This window comes from Balaenoptera musculus, chromosome 16 (assembly GCF_009873245.2).
Source record: "Balaenoptera musculus isolate JJ_BM4_2016_0621 chromosome 16, mBalMus1.pri.v3, whole genome shotgun sequence".
NCBI classification, from domain to species: domain Eukaryota; kingdom Metazoa; phylum Chordata; class Mammalia; order Artiodactyla; family Balaenopteridae; genus Balaenoptera; species Balaenoptera musculus.
In genome coordinates, this window is record NC_045800.1 from 78,981,093 (window position 1) to 79,002,615 (window position 21,523).

The 21,523-nt window shown below is 37.4% G+C and overlaps 1 protein-coding gene across 3 annotated transcripts in view; it reads left to right on the top strand.

The window, feature by feature from the left end:
- Positions 1-248: 248 nt before the first annotated feature.
- The window catches only part of HEATR1 (HEAT repeat containing 1), a 64,519-nt gene continuing 43,244 nt past the window's right edge, over positions 249-21,523 (top strand). The window contains exons 1-20 of one of the 3 annotated variants that reach the window (XM_036829115.1): positions 249-342; positions 645-818; positions 1,389-1,605; positions 3,454-3,595; positions 5,025-5,126; positions 5,570-5,710; positions 6,490-6,701; positions 6,856-6,989; positions 8,162-8,264; positions 9,178-9,288; positions 10,048-10,165; positions 11,261-11,368; positions 14,373-14,468; positions 14,910-14,998; positions 16,081-16,292; positions 16,633-16,754; positions 17,662-17,853; positions 19,505-19,688; positions 19,839-19,975; positions 20,731-20,923. In XM_036829115.1, the coding sequence (XP_036685010.1) occupies positions 677-818; positions 1,389-1,605; positions 3,454-3,595; positions 5,025-5,126; positions 5,570-5,710; positions 6,490-6,701; positions 6,856-6,989; positions 8,162-8,264; positions 9,178-9,288; positions 10,048-10,165; positions 11,261-11,368; positions 14,373-14,468; positions 14,910-14,998; positions 16,081-16,292; positions 16,633-16,754; positions 17,662-17,853; positions 19,505-19,688; positions 19,839-19,975; positions 20,731-20,923 (2,755 nt within the window). In that variant the 5' untranslated portion in view covers positions 249-342; positions 645-676. Of the gene's footprint in view, positions 343-644; positions 819-1,388; positions 1,606-3,453; positions 3,596-5,024; positions 5,127-5,569; positions 5,711-6,278; positions 6,374-6,489; positions 6,702-6,855; positions 6,990-8,161; positions 8,265-9,177; positions 9,289-10,047; positions 10,166-11,260; positions 11,369-14,372; positions 14,469-14,909; positions 14,999-16,080; positions 16,293-16,632; positions 16,755-17,661; positions 17,854-19,504; positions 19,689-19,838; positions 19,976-20,730; positions 20,924-21,523 lie in introns of those variants that run through there. The other 2 variants (XM_036829116.1, XM_036829117.1) reach the window with 2 other exon arrangements.

Sequence of the window (21,523 nt, forward strand, 5' to 3'; positions counted from 1 at the left end):
GATTCCGGCTACAGAACCTTAAAGCTCACAAAAGGCCCGCCCAGAAACTGAAACTTCCAGCCACAAGCCAAAAACAGACCACTAGCTCCCAGCTAGCGGACCGCAGATTCTGTAGTCTGTAGTCCGGCGCGGCGGAGGGGCGGGGCTTTGCCGTCTGGGGGCGGAGTCGCCTTTTCTCATTCGGGCAAGCTTGTACCTCTTCACTTGCCGTAGTGCCTGAAACCGGAAGTTCGCGCGAGGAGTGCTCCATATTTCCGGGCGAGAGCTGGACTTATTGGTACCACGTGGGAGCTGCTGTGAAGATTCGCTGGCTATTGAGTCCTGCCTGAAGTTGAGCTCCGGGTGAGCAGGAGCTGTGGGTCGGGTTGGTATACAGGGGAGCGTAAGGTGTCCGCGGGTTTTCGAGTCTCCGCGGAGTCGGGGCTGAGAAACGTTCGGCGCGGCCCCCGGGGCTGTAATTAGCTGTTAACGCTGTTGCTTTAGTGTTTGCACCTCCGGCGTCCGCGAGTCCCTGGGCAGCAGGTGATGTGTCCGCGGCCGCGTTGAGTACGGAGGAAGGTTGCTTGTACGTGAGGCATTTGCTGCTTACCGTTAAGCCACCTTCTTAATTTTGTAGAGGCTTCTCACGGGGTTATGTTTCTTAGCCTGTGTGTTTAGAAATCCACTGGCCTGAAAGATGACGTCGTTAGCCCAGCAGCTCCAACGACTCGCCCTCCCTCAAAGTGATCCCAGCCTCTTATCTAGAGATGAAGTTGCCTCTTTGTTGTTTGACCCCAAGGAAGCGGCCACCATTGACAGGGACACCGCCTTTGCCATTGGTGAGCTACCCTTTAACTTAGGAAAGCTCTGGGAAGCGTGTGTTTCCTGGATGTTGGTGTATTTTTTTGTTTTCTTTTCTGACCCGCCTTCTTCCTTAGCGGTTTCTAACTTGCTAACCTGACTTACGTTGTTAAGGGAAAGAGAATAACAAAAAGCCATGCGCTAGATGCGTGAAATGTATATAGGCAGCGGCATCTGAATGTCACAGGTGATAAACAAGGTTGGGGGGTCATCTAAGCTGTAGAGAGGAGGAACAGTCAAAAGGGGCGGGAGGCTGTGGCTGGAGGGTAGGGGAGGAGCCTTCCTAGGACTGGCCTAATTATTGTATTGAAATTGTATTGTATTGAAAAAAGAAAAAAGGCCCCCTGCCAAAAGGTATTTCTGTTCTCCTAGTTGGTGAGATGAGATTTATTCTCTATGTTGGAAACTAGAAATCTATGTTTGGGACTGTATTACAGATTATATATGCTAAAAGAATTCAGAGAGTTTTAGGCAAAAGTAATACTGTAAAAGAGGGGTGAGATGAGTTTGCTCGCAAAGAATTGTTAAATAAAGTGGCCTTTTCCTAGGATGCACTGGCCTGGAAGAGCTGCTTGGTATCGATCCTTCCTTTGAGCGTTTTGAAGCACCGTTGTTCAGCCAGCTAGCAAAAACCTTGGAGCGGAGCGTTCAGACCAAAGCAGTGAACAAACAGCTGGATGAAAACATTTCATTATTTCTTGTCCACCTGTCTCCTTACTTCCTGCTGAAGCCGGCACAGAAGTGTCTGGAGTGGTTGATCCACAGGTAGCAAATGGAATTACGGAAATAATTATGGGCTAATAACATTGATCTTTTTACATTTGAAGTTTAAAATTGAAAAATCAGGTGTATTAAGAGATTAACACGATTTGTATTGGGTGAGGTAAGCATGCCCTTCTACTGTTGAACTCATTTCTGTTGATATTGAGAAGTAGAACTACTGAAGATCTTGAGTGAATAGTCTAGCCTCATTAGTTCTGAGGGGCTCGTGTCAGTTTGCCGTTACAAATTGTTACTGCATATTTGGGGCAAAGGGTGTTATTAAACTTCTTGCCAAAATAACAAAAAGAATGGTTTGGGAACAGGGTAAGAGTATTCTCTAAAATACCATAACTTAAGAAAAACAATAATAGCTAATGTGTATTGAACATTTATACACCAGGCCTTGTGGTAAGCACTTTGCGTGCATTATCTCAGCACTCACGACATTCCTGTGGGGAGATGCTTCTCTTATCCCCATTTTACAGTTGAGAAGACAGGTGTAGAAGAGTTAAGTTGGCTGAGTCACATGACTGGTAAGCAGAGATGCAAATTTTGTTTCCAAGGTCTGATCTTTACTCTACTTTGGAAATTGTCTCAGTAGGTTTATTCAGTTTATTTTCTCATTTATTTGCATTACACTGGTATTACATCATAGTTGACACATTTTAATTTTTTCTCCTAGGTATGTTTTAAAAGTAGAAAGGCTTCCACTTCATTAATTAGAGGCGTGGGGGTAAGGGAAGCCAGTGAATCATTGAGAAAACATAAGTGTAACCTGGGTCTTCTCATTATCGTATCATTAGATTCATCAGTCAAAAAAAAATCAAACCTGTACTATTTCCCTCTGTCTTCTAGCATTTAATTTACCCCAAATAGATCGTTACTGTAAGGAGTACTTTTTTCGTTTGGTTTTACATTTATATATTCATGTAACTTATTTATTTAGCAAACATTAAGTTCAATACAAGGATGAATAGGCTGCCCTTTCTTACTGTTTTGAAAGAAATGCCACAATAAGGGTGTATACAAAGTTTGGGGCATGTGGTGCTGCCTGAAGTAGTTGAGGAAAGCTTCATGGAGAAAGTGATGTCTTGGCTAGTATTAAAGCCATATTATAGAACTAATAAAAGGCAAGGGGCGTGGTGCTGTAAGAAAGGTACAGGTGAAAGGATAGGAGAGTTAAGACAGATGTAAGAGGGATCACTTGGCTGGGAGAATTAAGAAAAGCATCTTGAAAAAGAATGCATTTGAGCTAGATCTTAAAGGCTAGACAGGATGTAATGGATCTGACAGAATTAATAAATCTGTCTTATGTTATTAGGGTGGCATGACCAATACCAAGTTTTGTAAAGTTCATAGACAAATTAAATATGGTTGTAATTTGATCTTTTTTTTTAATTCAAAGAAGGTAATATGATTTTCTTTATCATTAGTCTTCTGGTTTTAGGATTATGATAGTTAGGTGAGGTGAGGAAACTGAGCTGTGGAAGGTGAACTTTGGAGCATGGAGAGAAGCTGAGTGTTGCTGCCTACTTGACCAGTTTGGTTTGCTGTTGGTTTGACTGCATTGATCCCAAAGTCATGTTAATGTAATAATGGATTATAAAAAAAGTTGAGAGAAAGTGAATGGATGTCAATTTTGATAGTGAATATTTTAAAATGCTACTGCATGAGAATTGGCAAACCCTGTTGAGTACTTTCATGCCTATGCTTTAAGTGCGCTATACCTTGCTTATAGTTGTATGGTTGCTTTAAGTGGGTTTAGCTCATTGTTACACCGTTTGGACACATAAGGAAATACACGCTTGTAAGTTTTGTGTCAGTTAGAATTGTTTGCTTTTTTTTCCCCAGGTTCCATATCCATCTTTATAATCAGGATAGCCTCATTGCCTGTGTTCTCCCATACCACGAGACAAGAATATTTGTGCGGGTTATACAGCTTCTAAAAATTAATAATTCAAAGCACAAGTGGTTCTGGTTATTGCCAATTAAGGTATGCTTGTTGAATGACATGTATCTATAATCATTGCAAACCTTCATTAAAGGTATAATTTGGAAAAAATTAAGTCTTTGGTGCTCCTGAGAGTAGACCAAGTATTACCTCCATCACTTTTATTTCCTAACTTCCAGTTGAAACTGTTATGAATAATAGCTGGCTTTCATTTAGTACCTGATATCAGGATAGGCAATTTGTATTTTATTATCTTGGATTCTCACAAAATTCTGTTTTTACAGATGAGGACAGGTTCAGAGAATTAAGTTACTTGCCAAAGTTCATGTAACTCTAAAGTGGCAGAGTTGGGGTTTGCATCCAGATCTGATTGTAAAGCTTGTCTTGCCACTATACCATGCTGTCTGGCATTTTAAATTTTGGAACTGAGAAGCTTAAAACAAGTTAGAGGTGAAGAAATGCATAAAATACTTACAAAAATTAAAAGGATAAGGATACTTGAAGGACTTCGGGAAATTATTAAAGTTGTGAAGAAGATGCTAGAAAATTAATTTACAGATGAATAATAGGATGGTTGTCTTACAGGAAAGCTCTGGCTGAGATCAGATAGCATGATTTTGTAGTAAAACAACTGACTTGCCATTATCACTTTGTTTGCATCTATAGTAGAGGAAAGTAGATGTATGTTGTTAGCAAGAATTTTACTGAATGTTGAACACGGCGATTCAGGCCAGCAGGAGGGCAAATGGGGATGAAAGTAGGTTAACAGGCTGGGCCTGTGGAATGAGTTAACTTGATGGGTGATGACAGGAGGTCCATGGTCAGAATTAGTAAAAAGAAAGGGAATGGGAATTTTTAATTAGAAGAAAAATTTAAGTGTTTGCATGTAAAGCACTTGAACTTAAAGAATGTTCAAGAAGAGAAGGCCAACCTAAAATAAAGCTTCTTAATCCAACTACTCGACGTTCACTCTGCTAATAACATCAAAATTATTTTTCCCCTAGTCTACACACAGACCCTGCTGTTCTCTAGGCACACATGCCATGCACAGTGCTAGGCAGTGGGAAGAGCAGTATAAGCTGACCGTGTTCCTCTCTGTTTCTATTACTAGTGTTACTGTGAAGCAGTGACAGAACCATATCACATTGGCTCAAAAACCAAATTTAACCAGTAGAGTTACTAAGAATCTAGAGAATCCAGATTTAGATAAATACATATCAAAATGCAACACGTGATAATTGAGCGTTTTTCACCGAGTACCTCCACACTCATTGCTTGGCCTTCTCTTGAATTTCTAAAGTTTGCACAATTTTATGTGTTAATTTCATCTTTACCAACAGCGATAAGGAAAGACTATATTTCGTATTTATGAACTGCGGCAGTTTGAAGCTGTTACTTTGGTAGCTACTTTAAAAATATGATGAGTTGATGAATGTCCTAAGTAATAGCTGGTTCTTTCTGTCTATAATAGCAGTCTGGAGTGCCCTTAGCTAAAGGAACGTTGGTTACCCACTGCTACAAAGATCTTGGATTCATGGATTTCATTTGTAGTCTGGTGACAAAATCTGTGAAGGTGAGTAGTAAACTGTTTCATGAACGTATAATTCCATTAGAAGGTTGCTTCCTCTTCATAGAGAAAACAAATGAAGGCCTTCTCTAATAACAGTGGGACTTTGAAGAAGTGCCCTTTTTTTAAAGGAACTGCTGTTTTGGCACATGAGCAGCTTGATCAGTCTTTCATCACCAAAGCTGTTTTTCTACAAAAATAAATTATTCTCTTCCTTGCCAGATCCTATTTACAGTGACTGTTTAAACAAAGACACAATCTAAAAATGTCAGGAAGGTTGTTCATTCTTGTCATATTTAATTGAACTATTAGATGTGTTTATGTAATGTTACATATGGTAAAATTAAAGTGTCAGCCTGAAGTAGTTGAGAGCTGTAAATATTTTTATACTTTCATCTGATTGGCCTTTCACTCTTAAAACTGTGTGTGGTTTGTGGTTTTTTTTCCAGATTTTTGCTGAGTATCCTGGGAGCTCAGCTCAGTTGAGGGTGCTCTTAACTTTCTATGCTTCTACCATCGTGTCTGCTCTGGTGACCGCTGAGGACTTATCCGACAATATAGTCGCCAAGCTGTTCCCGTATGTTCAAAAGGTTGGCCCCGCTCATGTGTAAAGTAGATTATTTTGTACCTGAAGGAATTTTCTTGCTTTTGAAAATTTCACTTAGACATCAATGTTTTTACATTGATAATTTATTTCAGGTGGTTAATGAGATTTAATTTATAGGTAAAAAATATGACTTCTTAAAAACTTACCAGAGGGGGATCTTAGCTAGGGCTCCTTAGGGATGAATGTTGGCTGTTTGGCCCTGCCATCTTCTCCCAGATTCATGTTACCTCAGTGGAAAGAGAACGGATTAGAAAATCTCTTCAGGGCAGAGGCTCTCTTACCATTCCTTTTGCATTGACTTCTGCTTCTCAGTGTTTCTTCTCCCCAAGTGCCTCATTGCCTCCCACCGTCCCAGATTCCCAGTGGAGGAACTGCTTTGCTTTCCACCAGTGTCCCGAAATTATTGTCTTTAATCAGGCACTGTTTTATTCCTGATTGAAGTCTCCCTTACACAGGTGGATGTTTTCATATAAAAGAAGACTCCTTGGCTCCTGTTAGGATGTGTAGTGGAGGTTTGAGTTGGGAGACCTTCTGAGATCCCTTCTGTCATTCAAGAGACTTGTCTCATTTCCATGTCCCCTTAGGAAAAGGGGCCAACATCTTGATTTTTCACTTCCGAGGAGTGTTGACTCTCAGTGTGTGTTAGGTTGTATTAATCTCTAATTTATGACATTTCCAATTTGTCAAAGTAAAGTAACATTTTAAGTAGGATAAAATAACACAGTTTGTCTTTTTTTTCCTTATATTTAAAAATATATTTAGGGATTGAAATCATCTTTACCAGATTACAGAGCTGCAACGTACATGATAATATGTCAGATTTCGGTGAAAGTGACCATGGAAGATACCTTCGTCAATTCCTTGGCTTCACAGATCATCAAAACACTGACCAGAATTCCCTCTCTGATCAAGGATGGATTGGGTTGTTTGATAGTGCTCCTGCAGAGACAGAAGCCAGAGAGCCTGGGGAAAAAGTACGTATAATTGAATTGGCAATGATAATAATTACAAGTGAATGAAGTTATTTTGAATAGTTTTTTTCCTAAGATAAATTTTACACGATTTTTAAAAATTGCCATTCATTGTCTAACTTGTGAAGTCAACATCTTATGTCTTGCTTCTTCAAAGGCCGTTTCCTCACTTATGTACTGTTCCTGATCTTGTTACACTACTTCACGGGATTTCTGAAACATACGACATCAGTCCTCTTCTCCGTTACATGCTTCCCCATCTGGTTGTCTCCATTGTTAATCATGTTACAGGTATGTGGTTTTACATGTTGTGTCCAGAAACTTCCTTTCTCAGCTGTGATTCTCTTAAAATAGGAACCACATCCTTGTTAATATCTTGAAAATATTTAGAGTTTCTGCTAATTGTTTTTGTGTAATGTATCTATTTTTCTGAATAGAGAAACATTGGAGGTGGGGAGCATGTTTGAAGGAAATCCTTGTTAAATGAGTAATATGCTCAGTGTTGTTTTTTTTTTAAAATATGTGTTCTCACACAGTCTCTACATGAAAAAGACTGGAATTATTTTGAAACAATTAAAACACATTACTCAGTAAAACTTTCCCTTCTCATTTAGGTATTTAATGAACTTTAGTGATTCATTTACAATAAATATCCAGTTGCCAAAACAGTTTTTCTCCCTTGAGTCACTGGAAATATAAGACCAAGAAAATCTCATGCATGAAAATCCAAATTTAAAAAAAGTCCAAAAGTTAATTAGAAGGTGATTATTTGCATTATACATTTTTCACCCTTCAATAAATATAGAAAGACAAGGAAGAAATACTTGGTCCTGTTGCTACTGGACTAAGAAAGACATACTAAGAAAGTCATTTCTAAAGTTATGTCCATTTATTGGAAAATAAGATTTGCTTAACTCCATCTCAGTTTAAACGTGAGTTTCAGAAACATGACTAGCATGAATGAAAGTGTACTTTTCCTGTTCTGATGGTGATGAGTAATGAAGCCAGGGCTAACATTCATTCATAAATGTGGAACGGAAGATGACAGCTCTTGGTTCGGTAAGGAGGCTTTGAGATGAAGCTTAGCCTGTATTCAGGATAGTTTATTGAGATGTAGATTCAGGTCCCAACTTCACCGCTTGTAATGTGGCCTGGGGAAAGACTATATTCTTTGGACTTCCGTTTCATTCATGAGAGAGGCATGATAGTACTTGTTTTTAAAAAATATAGAGAATATCAGGTAAAGGATAAATGAGGGTAATGTATACAAAAGTGGTTTGAAAAGATATAAATGACTAAACAGGTGAAGTACACTTTTGAAAATAGGTAAAAAGCTGGATGTCGTTATGTACGTGTTTTAAAGTAATTCTTGTAGAAAGATTTTCTGCTGTAAAAAAACTTAATAGCATACACATGCGGGAAACGTTTTCCCCAATCAATTTTAATTTGTTATATATGCTAAGGAGAAGAAACTGAAGAGATGGATGGTCAAGTCTATAGGAGACTCTTAGAAGCCATACTTACAAATATATCCTTGAAGAACAACTTAGACCATTTGTTGGCTAGGTAAGCTGTTACTTTTGACATGCTTTTGATTTGTATTTTTGTGGCTTAGTATACTTTTCAGGGTTGGCTAACAGTTTTCCAGTATCCCTTTATAATGTATTTCTTGCTTTGTCCATGCCATTTCATCTAATTATAAGTACTTAGTCCAATAATTGTGGCAACAGAAAATGTAATTTCTCTTGTTTGTCTTTAGTGCTTATATGTGGTCATGGAAAGTTAACAGTGAAACGAAATTTGGGTTATACTACATGTAATTTGTGGTTGTTTAAAATTTTCTAGTACTAAGTGGACCAAAATGCCTGAAACAATACATCACAGTTGGTAATCAGTAAATATCAATTAGAAACTTAATACTGAGGGTTGGCATGAAGTAAAGATAGTTCAGCCTCCCGTTTTCTTTTCTTATTTGAAGGGCAGCTCGATGCAGTGAAAAGAATGTAGTCATGGTGGTCGGATGTAGGTTTAAATCTTATCACCTCCGGCTAGTAGAATAATAAGTTCTGACGGTCAGGCTGCGTGGATCTCGGTTTGCCGTTGTGTATCGTTGGGCAGGTACCTATCTGGTGGGCGTGTCATTTGTGTCCCTTGCTCCCATAGTTGGCTTGTGAATTCAGTGAGGTTAAATATGCAAAGTACTGTTGAGAGCTTGGCTCTGGAGTCAGACAAGGGTGGAAAACCTGCTCTACTTTATGTGGCTCAATAGGGCTCACTGAGTATTGCCTCTTGTTGCTGTTCTTGTTTGACCTCAGGCAAATTATAAGACTTCTTAGTCTGAGTTTTTGTATCTGTAAAATGAGTCTAATTTCTATCTTGTAGAGGTCTGACAGAGAGAATATTTCTAAAGCACCTAGAACGTAGTAGGTATTCAGTAAATAGTAACTCTCATGTCTGCGGTATTTGTTTTGTTCTGCAGCCTTCTTTTTGAGGAGTATATTTCATATAGCTCACAGGAAGAAATCGATTCTAATAAAGTATCTTTGCTTAATGAGCAGTTTCTTCCACTTATCAGACTTGTAGAAAACAGGTGAGTTGTGTGTGTGTTTGTGCCCTTCTTAATGTGTACCTCTTGTTTTATAAAGAGATGATTCACAAATCTCAACTTAATATAGTGAATGAATTGTAAAGATAATGTTCTTTTTTTTTTTTTTTTAATGATATTCTTGTCTGCTTACATTCTTTTTATGTATGTATGTATGTATGTATGTATGTATGGCTGTGTTGGGTCTTCGTTTCTGTGCGAGGACTTTCTCTAGTTGCGGCGAGCGGGGGCCACTCTTCATCACGGTGCGCGGGCCTCTCACTATCGCGGCCTCTCGTTGCCGAGCACAGGCTCCAGACGCGCAGGCTCAGTAGTTGTGGCTCACGGGCCGAGTTGCTCCGCGGCATGTGGGATCTTCCCAGACCAGGGCTCGAACCCGCGTCCCCTGCATTGGCAGGCAGATTCTCAACCACTGCACCACCAGGGAAGCCCAGATAATGTTCTTTTCTACCTTTCAGGAAGGGACAATTATAGGATTCAAATATATTTGAAATATAAGGGAAAATAGGGGTTGTGTGGGGACTATGGAGAGTATAATTTTTTTTATATAGACTTTTTGTTGTTGAAAGAGTCATAGTAACAAACTTGATCAATATCATTTGGTTTTACGTATTCCATTTGTCAAAAATTTAAGTCTCAATCTCAGTAATTTAAAAAATTATATTTTTTCTTTTATACATATACGGTGTGTGTGGTTAATAACTTTGTTAAGAGTAATGAACTAACTCTTTAATTTCATCCCAGATATCCCAAAACGTTAGATGCCGTATTAGAGGAACGCCTAAAGGAAATTACAGACCTAAAAAAACAGGAGCTTTTTCACCAATTTATCTCTCTTTCTGCAAGTGGTGGAAAGTATCAGGTAACTTTTTTTCAGGGGAATTATGACACTTACGGGTATTTGTGTGGTGGTTGAAGAGCTCCGGAAGGAAATTTGCTACTTCACTTCTGTTTGGGAAGTTTCATAGAGAGAGAAGATTTTATACAGTTTGCCTAGTTAGCTGAAGTAAGACTCTGAGGCAGGAATTAAATAATTGGAGAAGGGTACAGTAATTTTTAGATAACTGTGAACCTGACACTTATTTCTGGTAAAGCGTTGTTTGGAAATTTTGCATATGATGCTCGTTAGCAATCACCAAAAGATGGCCTAACTTAGGTTTCTAGTGTTCCTTATCTTTCTCCTCTACCCTTATTTTTCCAGTGCAGTACCCACCAGCCATGTGTGGCTATTTAAGTCATTGATTAGGAAAAGGGAAGTGGATTTTGTTTCATGATTATGTTAGAACTTCAGAAATTTTCTGGTGATTCGCCCTAAGTCTTTATACTAGAAGTTAGACATTTAAGTAGTTCTTATAATTAGCCTTGAAAATAAATGTTAGGATGAGAAATATGATTGTTTGGGTTTTTCTCCTCCATAATTAGACTTTCGTCTTTAATGGTATTTCATTTCCAAAATCATATGTTGATAGACTTCCTTCGTAGTCTAATTATCAATACATAAATAAAGTTGCCACTAATTTGAGTGTCACTGTCACATCATTTAGATGAATTGCATTCTCTTCAGTGATCAATTTTTTTGATTTATATTTTCATTTAGGCGCTAATACAGTGATTTATCTTAGGTGCTTTTCACCTTGGAATCAGATATACATAAAGAATACAAAATTACTTCATAGAATTACTTCACTAATTTAAACCTACATGTAGGCACAAGTATACATGAAATCACAACATTCACAAAAATTTTTTTTATCTGCTGTTACTCATACTATGTTCTGGAGACAAAGATTTTGCTTTACTTTTTACTTTCAGTTTGGTTTACTTTTTGGTTTCTGAAATTAGATGGTGGTTATTGAATAAGTTGGGCAGCTCGGGGTGGTTTTCTCTGGTTCTTCTTGATCATGTGCTGCTCAGATTGAATGGCGAGATCATGTGGTAATTGTGCTGAATCCTGTAGTTTTTAGCAGATTCTGATACCTCCTTGATGCTCAGTCTGAATCACCCACTTGCTCCTGTGAGACTTCTGGCCATTAATCATCTGAAAAATGTCATGACAACATCAAAGGTTTGTGTCAGATAGCCTTCATTTGTGATGTTTTTATCCTTATGATGAGCAGTGTAATTCTAGAATAAGAAATTGAAGTTACCACCTAGAATCAATATTGTTTAATTATAGAGATAAGCCTAATAAAGAATATGGGCATTCATTGGACAAAGATTTAGGACCATACATGCCAGAAGCCACCATTTTAACCTGTATATGTTTCCACGTTGCAGATGATTAGGTTAGCTTTAGTTAAGAGTTTTCCAACCTGGGATTTATAGATTAATTTACAGAGGGGCATAAATTATCTGAGAATTTTTTAGTTTTGAAATTTGAATTTGATAGTCTTAAGTTTAACATGAGCGTATTTGGGGACATCAGAATGATAGCTTTTGGAGCCCTGTTCATGATTTCGGTACCTGCAAGTTGCATTTGTCTTTAAAATTTTGGTGGCTTCTGGTAGTAAGTACAGAAGCTGACTTAATTTGTAAATAAAGCCTTTATAACAAAATGATATTTTACAAAGACTTTGCAGTGATTCAAATAGAGCAGTATTTTCCAAACTTTAGTCATTCAAGCAAATTTTTTGCTGTATTAGCTGACCACTGATGTTAATTTTTTTAAAAATTTTTCTTTAGTTTCTTTTAAATGGACTCATTTTTTCACATAGCTTTCTTTTTTTTTAATTGAGTTATGGTTGATTTACAATATTATATTTCAAGTGTACAACATAGTAATTCAGTATTTTTATAGATTATACTTCATACAAAGTAAATACAAAATATTGACTATATTCCCTGTGCTATGCATTATATCCTTGTAACTTAATTTATACCTAGTAGTTTATACTTCATTATCCTCTTCATCTATTTCACATAGCTTTTAAATCATGCGTTTGAAGTGCTAATTGTATGTAGATTTTACTGTAGTTAATACAGTTTGAAATAAGAATGTTCATCTGTGTACTATCTAAAATCATCTCATGTACTACCATTTGCATATTTGGAAAATTTCTAGATTAGAGAAAAATGCTAGCAGAGTTTAGTTTCTCCATAGCACATAGTAGTATAAACACACTGAACTCTAAACTTGTGTCATGGCCATTAAAACCAGACTCGTATTACAAGTAGAATTTAATTTCAGCTAATCATAATTACCACGTTAAGTTTATTTAATTTTGAATTTTACTGTTTTTAGTTTTTTTACTTTTCAATTTGTAATTTTAAAAATATTTAAAGATATTTTTGTTCTCTTATATTTTTAAAGAGTTATACTTAATTTTTAAAATGGTAGATGTATTCAAATTTGAAAAATATTGCTTGGCTTGATTCATTTCTGATCTGGTACAAATTATGTTTCTTTCATAAATTGCTGGTAGGTTTGTCTCATTGATTTGTTGGATAATTAAACTCAGCGAATACTGTTCTTTGTTGTAATAGGAAGATTTCAGTGCCTAGAATAAAAAGCGGGATTCCTGGAATCTCCTAATATTCTTTTTTTTTTTTAGTTTTTAATTTTTTTAATTTTTTATTTATTATTATTTTTTAACGTCTTTATTGGAGTATAATTGCTTTACAATCTCCTAATATTCTTGAAGCCATTCTTATCCTTCCTGCTTTTACTCTTAATCCCGTCCTACCCTGTCCTCCTCTGGATTTGTTAGTTTTTTCAGTGAAGGGCAGTGTATACATTCAACTTACAGGCTTTAGTATTGTAATTGCAGTTAATGTCTGTCTTTGCATGCTTTGATTTCCTTTTCCCTTCTCTGTTAATGTCCGGACATAGGTTCTGTTCTGTTCTCGAATTCCAGATTGAGCTATTTGGCTACTTATTAGCTTTTGAGAAAATTTTGGCATTTGGCATTAAACTTTGACTTCAGTTTTGTGAATTTTAGGGATTTTACTTTTTGTCTCCCAACCTTCTGACCTACATTATTTTCTGTGGGATTATTTACTTGTTTTTTTTTCTTTTCACCACCTACAGGTAGAGATATATTCAGTTTGGTTAGCAGTCTTATTTTTCTGTTACTGTGAATGATTTTATGCTTTATTTTCTTTTGTTACTTAAAAGAAAAATATGAACTTTTGGGGGCAGACTGCAGTCATCAGCACGTGTCATTATCCTTGTAAAAACCTTGAAAATTAAAAGCTAACTTTTAACACTGCTTACTATGTCTAAAGCACTGTTTTAAGTATTGATATGTATTATTTGATCCTGTAACAACCCTTTGAGGTAGGTATTATTATTAGCCCTATTTTATAGATGAGAATAATGAGACCTAGGAAGGTTAAGTAACTTGCTCAAGGTCGCACAGCTAGTAAGTGGTGGAACTGGGATTTAAACTTAGACATTCTGGTTCTTTAGTTTGTGCTCTCCCAAAATCTAGGTTCTCTTTTTTTTTTTTTTTTTTTAAATTATTTATTTATTTATTTATTTTTTTAATTTTTATATATGGCTGTGTTGGGTCTTCGTTTCTGTGCAAGGGCTTTCTCTAGTTGCGGCAAGCGGGGGCCACTCTTCATCGCGGTGCGCGGGCCTCTCACTGTTGTGGCCTCTCTTGTTGCGGAGCACAGGCTCCAGACGCGCAGGCTCAGCAATTGTGGCTCACGGGCCTAGTCGCTCCGTGGCATGTGGGATCTTCCCAGACCAGGGCTCGAACCCATGTCCCCTGCATTGGCAGGCAGATACTCAACCACTGCGCTACCAGGGAAGCCCTCTAGGTTCTCATTTTAACAAGATGAACTCTTTAATGCAAAAATTGTATTTTAATTGCACATCTTATTATATTTTCAATGGAAACTGGAAAGAGTTTGTACCAAACAATTATTCATCTAAAAAGGACTTCTAGAGTTTGCCTAGTTCAACGCAAGTGTGCTTAGTTTTTAATTCGCATCTGGGGCAGCAGAACCTGTGTTCCTTAACTGGAATTCTGGAGTGCTTTTCACAAAACCATACTTCCTTTCTAATGTAAAGTCTTCAGAGGTTTTAGCAACAACTAAGTTAATATTTTTTTTCTATTGCTCAGGAGAGTATCGATGAGTCTTTCATTAAAGAAGCTATTTTAACCCGATTAGGTGATGATAGCATAGACGTTGTCTTGTCAGCTATAAGTGCATTTGAGGTGAGTGAATTTGTTGTTCATTGACGTGCATGTTTTGTTTGTAAATATTTACTTACCCTTCTCACATGAATCTCTGCTCTAGGCAGCAACATATTTGGAAATTACGCTTTCACTGGAAATTTGTTCTGTTGAGAGCATAGACTTAAGCCTGGTTGGGGAAAGCACATGGGAGTAATTAGATTATACAACTTTATATATTTGGAAGTTCTTTTAAAAAGGAAAAGTGCTTTGTGAATTTTTATCAGTAGTAAATACGTAGGGATCCTGGGAAATTGGATCCTGAATGGCACTTTTAAGAAATTGGTCTCCTAGAACTTTTAAATTATACTGGAATTCTTGGGAGATAAATTCTTTATAATTCATAATTTTTTAAAGTTCGTTTAACAAGCACCATATTTGAAGCAAACAAAAATTTACTTACAGGTATCTTTTTCTCTCTAGATTTTCAAACAACAGTTTAGTTCAGAAGTGACAGTTTCAAATCTCCTGAATCTCTTTCAAAGAGCAGAACTTTCAAAAAATAGGGGATGGTATGTATTTGTATCTCCTAAGTAAATTAATGAAATTCTTTTCTTTTTAATAAATTTATTTATTTATTTATTAATATTTGCCTGCTTTGGGTCTTCTTTGATGGGCGCAGGCTTTCTCTAGTTGCGGCGAGCGGGCTTCTCATTGCGGTGGCTTGTTTTGTCGCGGAGCACGGGGTGTAGGTGCACGGACTCAGTAGTTGTGGCTCGAGGGCTCTAGAGCGCAGGCTCAGTAGCTGTGGCGCACGGGCTTAGTTGCTTCGAGGCATGTGGAATCTTCCCGGACCAGGGATTGAACCCGTGTCCCCTGCATTGGCAGGCGGATTCTTAACCACTGCGCCACCAGGGAAGTGCCTGAAATTCTTATATCAAGTTCACTTTTATTTGGGTTTGTATGGATTTGTTGTAGTATTCTCTATGTTTGAAATTTTTCTTAATAAAATGGAAAAAGAAGTGTATAGTGTATGATATAATACTGAGATCTGGGAAGTAGGATGGGAAGGAGCTTTAATTTTTTGCTTTATATAATGTATTTCTACTTTACAAGGATAATATATTACACTTTATAATTAAAACAATTACAAATATATTAAATAAAAAATAAGCTCAGAGGCACATGATACCTTCTGTAATGTTTTGATGAGCTTTCGTTATTTCACTTTTGGCACCTAAGCTTTTTGCATGGAAAAGTGACTAAGCTCCTTAGAGGATAAGAGCACGTCTTACAGGTTTTTGTGTCCTGTTTAGTTCTTAGCGTATAGTATGTGTTCAGATAATATTTTTTGAACTGATGAGTGAATCTCTGATTTCTAGTGGAGTTGAGATGTATAGTGTGATATGTTTTATGTTACAGTTAACCTAATGATTTCTTAAAAAGAAAGATTTGACAGAGTTGGTTTAAAATTAATGTTCCAAATAACTCCTTTGTTAGCATGGATTTTAAGTGATATCTTGATGTTTCTCAGTAATGTGTTTGGTAAAGAGACCAGGATGGTGTCAATTGAGCTGGAAAAATGTAACAATGATTTTTTGCTGAACTGAAGTCTCTCATGTGTCTCAACCAAATGTGTTTATGTATCTTTTAGGTACAGTGTGCTTGAGATAGCAGCAGACATACTAATTAAAGCAGAGATACTGAGTGAGAATGATCAGTTGTCGAATCAGGTTGTGGTGCACCTGCTGCCATTTATGGTCATCAACAATGATGATATGGAATCTGCTGAGGTGAAAATGGCTATATATTTATCAAAATCAGGAATTTGCTCTCTGCATCCTTTATTAAGAGGCTGGAAAGAAGGTAAGAAATTCAGTTGTTTTTTAGAAAAAGTGAACAGGTGACACTTTAAAAAAGAAGATAACCGTAATTAAAAATTGGCAGTGATTGTTATTTGAAATTGTTCATTGTGTTACATGCCAGCAAGATTTTAAAAAATTTTTGCTAATATGGAAAGTATACAGTGAAAAGGACACTGACCCACTGAAGAATTCGTAATTTTATGAAAAGAAAAATAAAAAGCAAACCTTCGTAGGAAAATTGTAAAACTTTTGCCTAAATTCTTTACTTGACATGATATTTAGGTGAGTGTTAGTAACATAAGGGCCCTCTGGTGTTCAATTATTATTATTTTTTTAAACAGCTCTTGAAAATGTGATTAAAAGCACAAAGTCAGGAGAACTAATTGGTGTAGCAAGTCAGAAGATGATTGAGTTGCTGGCTGACAATATAAATTCAGGGGATCCCTCTTCAATGTTAAAGATGGTAGGTATGTTGTCGAAGTCAACCCCCTGGGTTTCCTTCTCATAATCTTATTGGATTCTCAGTGTTTGCTTTACTAGATTCTTCTTCTTCTTTTTTAAAAATAACTTTTCCATTCTTGAGTACTTTGTTTTGTTTTAAAAACATAGTGTTTAGTATATTTTGCAGATTGTTTGAAATCCTTAACATTTTATGTAATTTATTTCATCCTGGTTTTATATTGGACCAGTAGGAATATAATGTCTACTTTTAAACCTTTTCTCCTCTCATTTAAAATATTAAAGTCATATTTTTTGTTAAAATAGCAAAATATAATCTAAAAGAGGAGAAATTTTCTTTTGCCTTAGTAAATCTTTTTTTTTTTTTTTTAATTTTTATTATTTATTTATTTATTTATTTATTTATTTGGCTGTGTTGGGTCTTCGTTTCTGTGCGAGGGCTTTCTCTAGCTGCGGCAAGCGGGGGCCACTCTTCATCGCGGTGCGCGGGCCTCTCACTATCGCAGCCCCTCCTGTTGCGGGGCACAGGCTCCAGACGCGCAGGCTCAGCAGTTGTGGCTCACGGGCCTAGTTGCTCCGCGGCATGTGGGATCTTCCCAGACCAGGGCTCGAACCCGTGTCCCCTGCATTAGCAGGCAGATTCTCAACCACTGCGCCACCAGGGAAGCCCAGTAAATCTTTTAAAGGCATAAAAACATCCAGTTGGCAAGTGCAGTTGTGTTCGTTATAATTTCTGAAATTATTTATTTTTATAGTTACCCAGAAATCAATGCTTACTACTTTTTTAAGGTTTTATATTTATCATCTCACTCTAAATATGAAATACATGATACCTAGATAGGCAGAGGTAGAGAAAATTGTTTTTATGCAAACCAAGAGCAACCATTCACGGAGTCTGTCTATTTTTCAAGGTGGAGGATTTAATAAGTGTTGGAGAAAAGGAGTCCTTTAGCCTGAAGCAGAAAGTGACTTTTCACGTGATCATGGCTGTACTTGTCTCCTGCTGTTCATCTTTAAAAGAAACTCATTTTCCATTTGCGACAAGAGTCTTCAGTTTGTTGCAGAAAAAAATAAAGAAGCTCGAAAGTGTCATTACTACAGTGGTAAGGAGTGCAAACTCTCTGGAAAGTTGAATGTTAGAAAAGTGACTGCCTGGCCTGTTAATCACAGCAGAACTGAAAATCGGGGGCTGAGATGCTGAGTCTTTGGATTCTAGGGGTGGAATGTGAGGCAGCCTTGGGTAGCAGTAGATAGTGGATTAGGTGCTGTCTTCCTTTTGCAAGAAATTTAATTGAATCATGGAATTTCACGTTTGTGGTGTTTGTGTCTGATAGTTGACTCTCCCCTGTATCATCTTTATTGGGTAATTATCCAAGCTATACTTAACTACGTCTAGTGGTGAGGAATTCACCAGATATATTAGTGCTTGAATAAAGTAGTGTTTCATTCTGTTGTTTACTGGAATAGATCTTTTGTATTATTTTAATTTGGATTTTGCCAGCATACTATTATCTTTGACAGTCTTACTAAGGAACATGTTTCAGTTGTTGATATTTTTACCAAACATCACACCTTGGGGATATAGATTACTTCTTTTAATATCTGCCATAGAATAGTGTCTTGTACTTAATAGCATCTTGTTTTTATTTGTTCTCCAGACTTCAGAGGGTTCCTTGTTGTAGGAGTTGCTCAACAAATCCCATCTTTTTGACGTTCACTTATACCCTCAGGATTTTATAAGTTCTGGTCATAGCCATTATAGCTAAATTTATGTAAACTTTAAGAGACTGAATCTTCATATTTTAAAAAGTAACCCAGGGAATTCCCTGGCAGTCCAGTGGTTAGGACTCGGCACTCTTTTACTTCCAGAGCCCAGGTTTGATCCCTGGTCAGGGAACTAAGATCCTGCAAGCCACGTAGCGTGGCAAATAAATACATACATACACACCCACATACCCAGATGAGCCCTTCTTAACTTCTTTCTTTATTTTTTTGTAAGTGTGGTGACCTGGACTGTATTTGTTCTCAGTTGTAAATTGTGGACAAATCGGGTGTTTTATACATACGTAGATAACAGGTGGTTTTATATTTGATGCCCTTTCTGAGAGACCCGAGCATCTTTTTGGCAGTAGCAGCACTTTGAGCCAATGAAATCCCTCACCAGAGACATTATCTTAAAAGTCTGGCTTTGGGTTATTTTACTACCAAGTTATTATTCTGCGCTCACCTATATGGAGTCTCGTTTGTTGTTTTCCTGCGCCATTTCTCATGCTTCCTTTTGGCACTTGTAGTGTAATATCTAAGCACCTTAACGTTTTGCTTCTTGTTTAGAATCATCCGCAAGTTTGGGGATTTGACCATGTACCTTCTTCAGATAAGCAGTAAAAGTATGAAACGAGAAAAGTCCCTTTAAGGATCTCTTGGAAATCCAGTACCTTATTTTTCTGTTTAGAAACGTGCCTACCCTTTATTTGACAAGGATAAATTATATGAATAACATCTGTTTTTAGGGACGGTGTTTTAAGAAAACATAGATAAAATGAAGCCATGATGAACTTATTTGTGTCTTGTGAATAGTGATGGTTAGATCTCTTTAAAAATCTGATTAAAACTATTATTCCTCTCCCCACCCAAATACACATATAGACAGAATTTTGCAAATTACCAGTCATATAGCCATTGCAGTCCATCTGTATAACCCACATTCAGAACCCCGTTAAACTTGTGCTGTTTTTGCTTCCTTTGACATTTCAGGAGATCCCCTCAGAATGGAATTTTGAGCTGATGATGGACAGAGGGATACCATTGGAGCTGTGGGCACATTATGTAGAAGAGCTCAAGACCGCCCGGAGGACTGCTGTGGAGGACTCAGTTTTACTAGTGTTTTCACTGAAAAATTTTATTCATGCACTAAAGGCTCCTAAATCTTTTCCTAAAGGTAGGAAAAGCTGTGAATCTTTTGAATGTGATACTGTGGAAAACTGAGTTATTGATTCCACAACTTGTTCTTTGTCTTGAATGAGAAGTTCCCAGCGGTGTATTCGCATAAGTTTATGCACCGTTTCTCCTTCTCTTCACATGCCCGTAGACGATACCTGGTGGAATCCTGAACAGCTGAACGAAGACAGCAGAGACTACTTGTGCTTGCTCATTGGGCTCTTCGAGATGGTTCTCACTGGTGCTGACACCGTCCATTTTCGGGTTCTGATGAAACTTTTCATGAAGGTACCAGCTCACCTTTTTCAGGCAGACTCTCCCCTTGAAGAAGATGTTGTAGATTCTTTGAGTTATGACAGTTTTTAATGAACATGAAAGTAGACTTTTAGACAGTGAGGAGCGTGTGGTGATGGATGCAGACCCTGTAAAGCAGTGCTGATTCGTGACACCAGTCGGTAGGTTGGACGGAGACTGACATTGCTGCCGGCCTCCTCACGTGTTAGGCCTACTCAGGTGTTTAATAATCACAGTGGCCAGATACGTTCGGTTGACTACTGTCATTACCAACGAGAAACTGCAGTTCAGAGAGGTGATTTAGGATATGCAGTCGCTCAGTGAAGAGACTTCATCACGGCACCGTGACCTCCATGCTACCAGGCCCAGTGGTCAGTTCTTTGCTTTTGTCTTACTTGCCTTCTCGACAGCATTTGACACAGTTGACACTGCTCACTCCACCCTCACGGTACTTTCTTAGTGAGGCTTCCCGACATCACTTTTGTCTTGGTTTTCTGCTTGGCGACTTCATCCTTTCCATTGTTGTTAAATGTGTTCAAGTGCAAAATTATAGTGAGTCGTCTGAATTCCTTCACACCCTTCCCAGTCGGTTAAAGTACCAAGCAGAGAATAATTTTAAGTGACTAGACAAAGCAAAACGTTGCAATAAATTGTTTTCTGTAATTGTACACTAGTGGAAAGAGGATTTGGAACCAGCTTATGTGAGAAAAAATTAAATTAACCTTCACTGTGTTTTGTTTTTAACGTAGGTACATCTAGAAGATGTTTTCCAGTTATTCAAGTTCTTTTCTGTTTTATGGACCTATGGTTCTAGCCTTTCAAATCCACTTAACTGCAGGGTGACATCCGTGCTGCAGACTCAAGCTCTTTATGTGGGCTACGCGATGCTCTCTTCTCAGAAGGCTCAGTGTAGACATCATCTGGCATCCGCGTCTTCTCCAGGTACTACAAGTAGCATCGTTCTGTTCCGTCGTGACCAGATGGTAATGCTTTCTCCACGTGTGCTGTGTGAAGGTTGTAGTTTGGAGAATTTCTTTTTATTTTTTTATTAGTGTGGGTGCACACTCTTTCTGTCTGTGTATGTATGTATTTGTGTATGTATTTTTGTGTATTTGTAGACTGTTTTTGGTTACTTCTAAGTATTGCTTTTAAGTTCTAAACGTCAATGGCAAAATCTCACCAAAACAGATAATAAAAATGGCAGGTGGCTAATCATGGGTTTTTCATATCCATCTGTTCATTTTTTGAATAGTAACTGGGCTGTCTAGGGAAGCCAAACCATCATAATACAATTCAGCATTCAACTGATTAATTATAAAATTGGTCTCCATTCAGGCAACCCTCCTGGATTTATCTCTTTTATCAGGTATAAAGTAATTTTCAGGTTGGGCGCTCACTAATGAAACACCCAAAAATAAAACTTCTGTTTTTATAAAGTAAGTTGTAAATTTTGCAAAAGATGCAGAATTTCACGAAGTTGATAAACATGCTGTTGAGAAGTGGATTGACTTGCAAAGCTATTGACAAATGAGAGGATCTGTC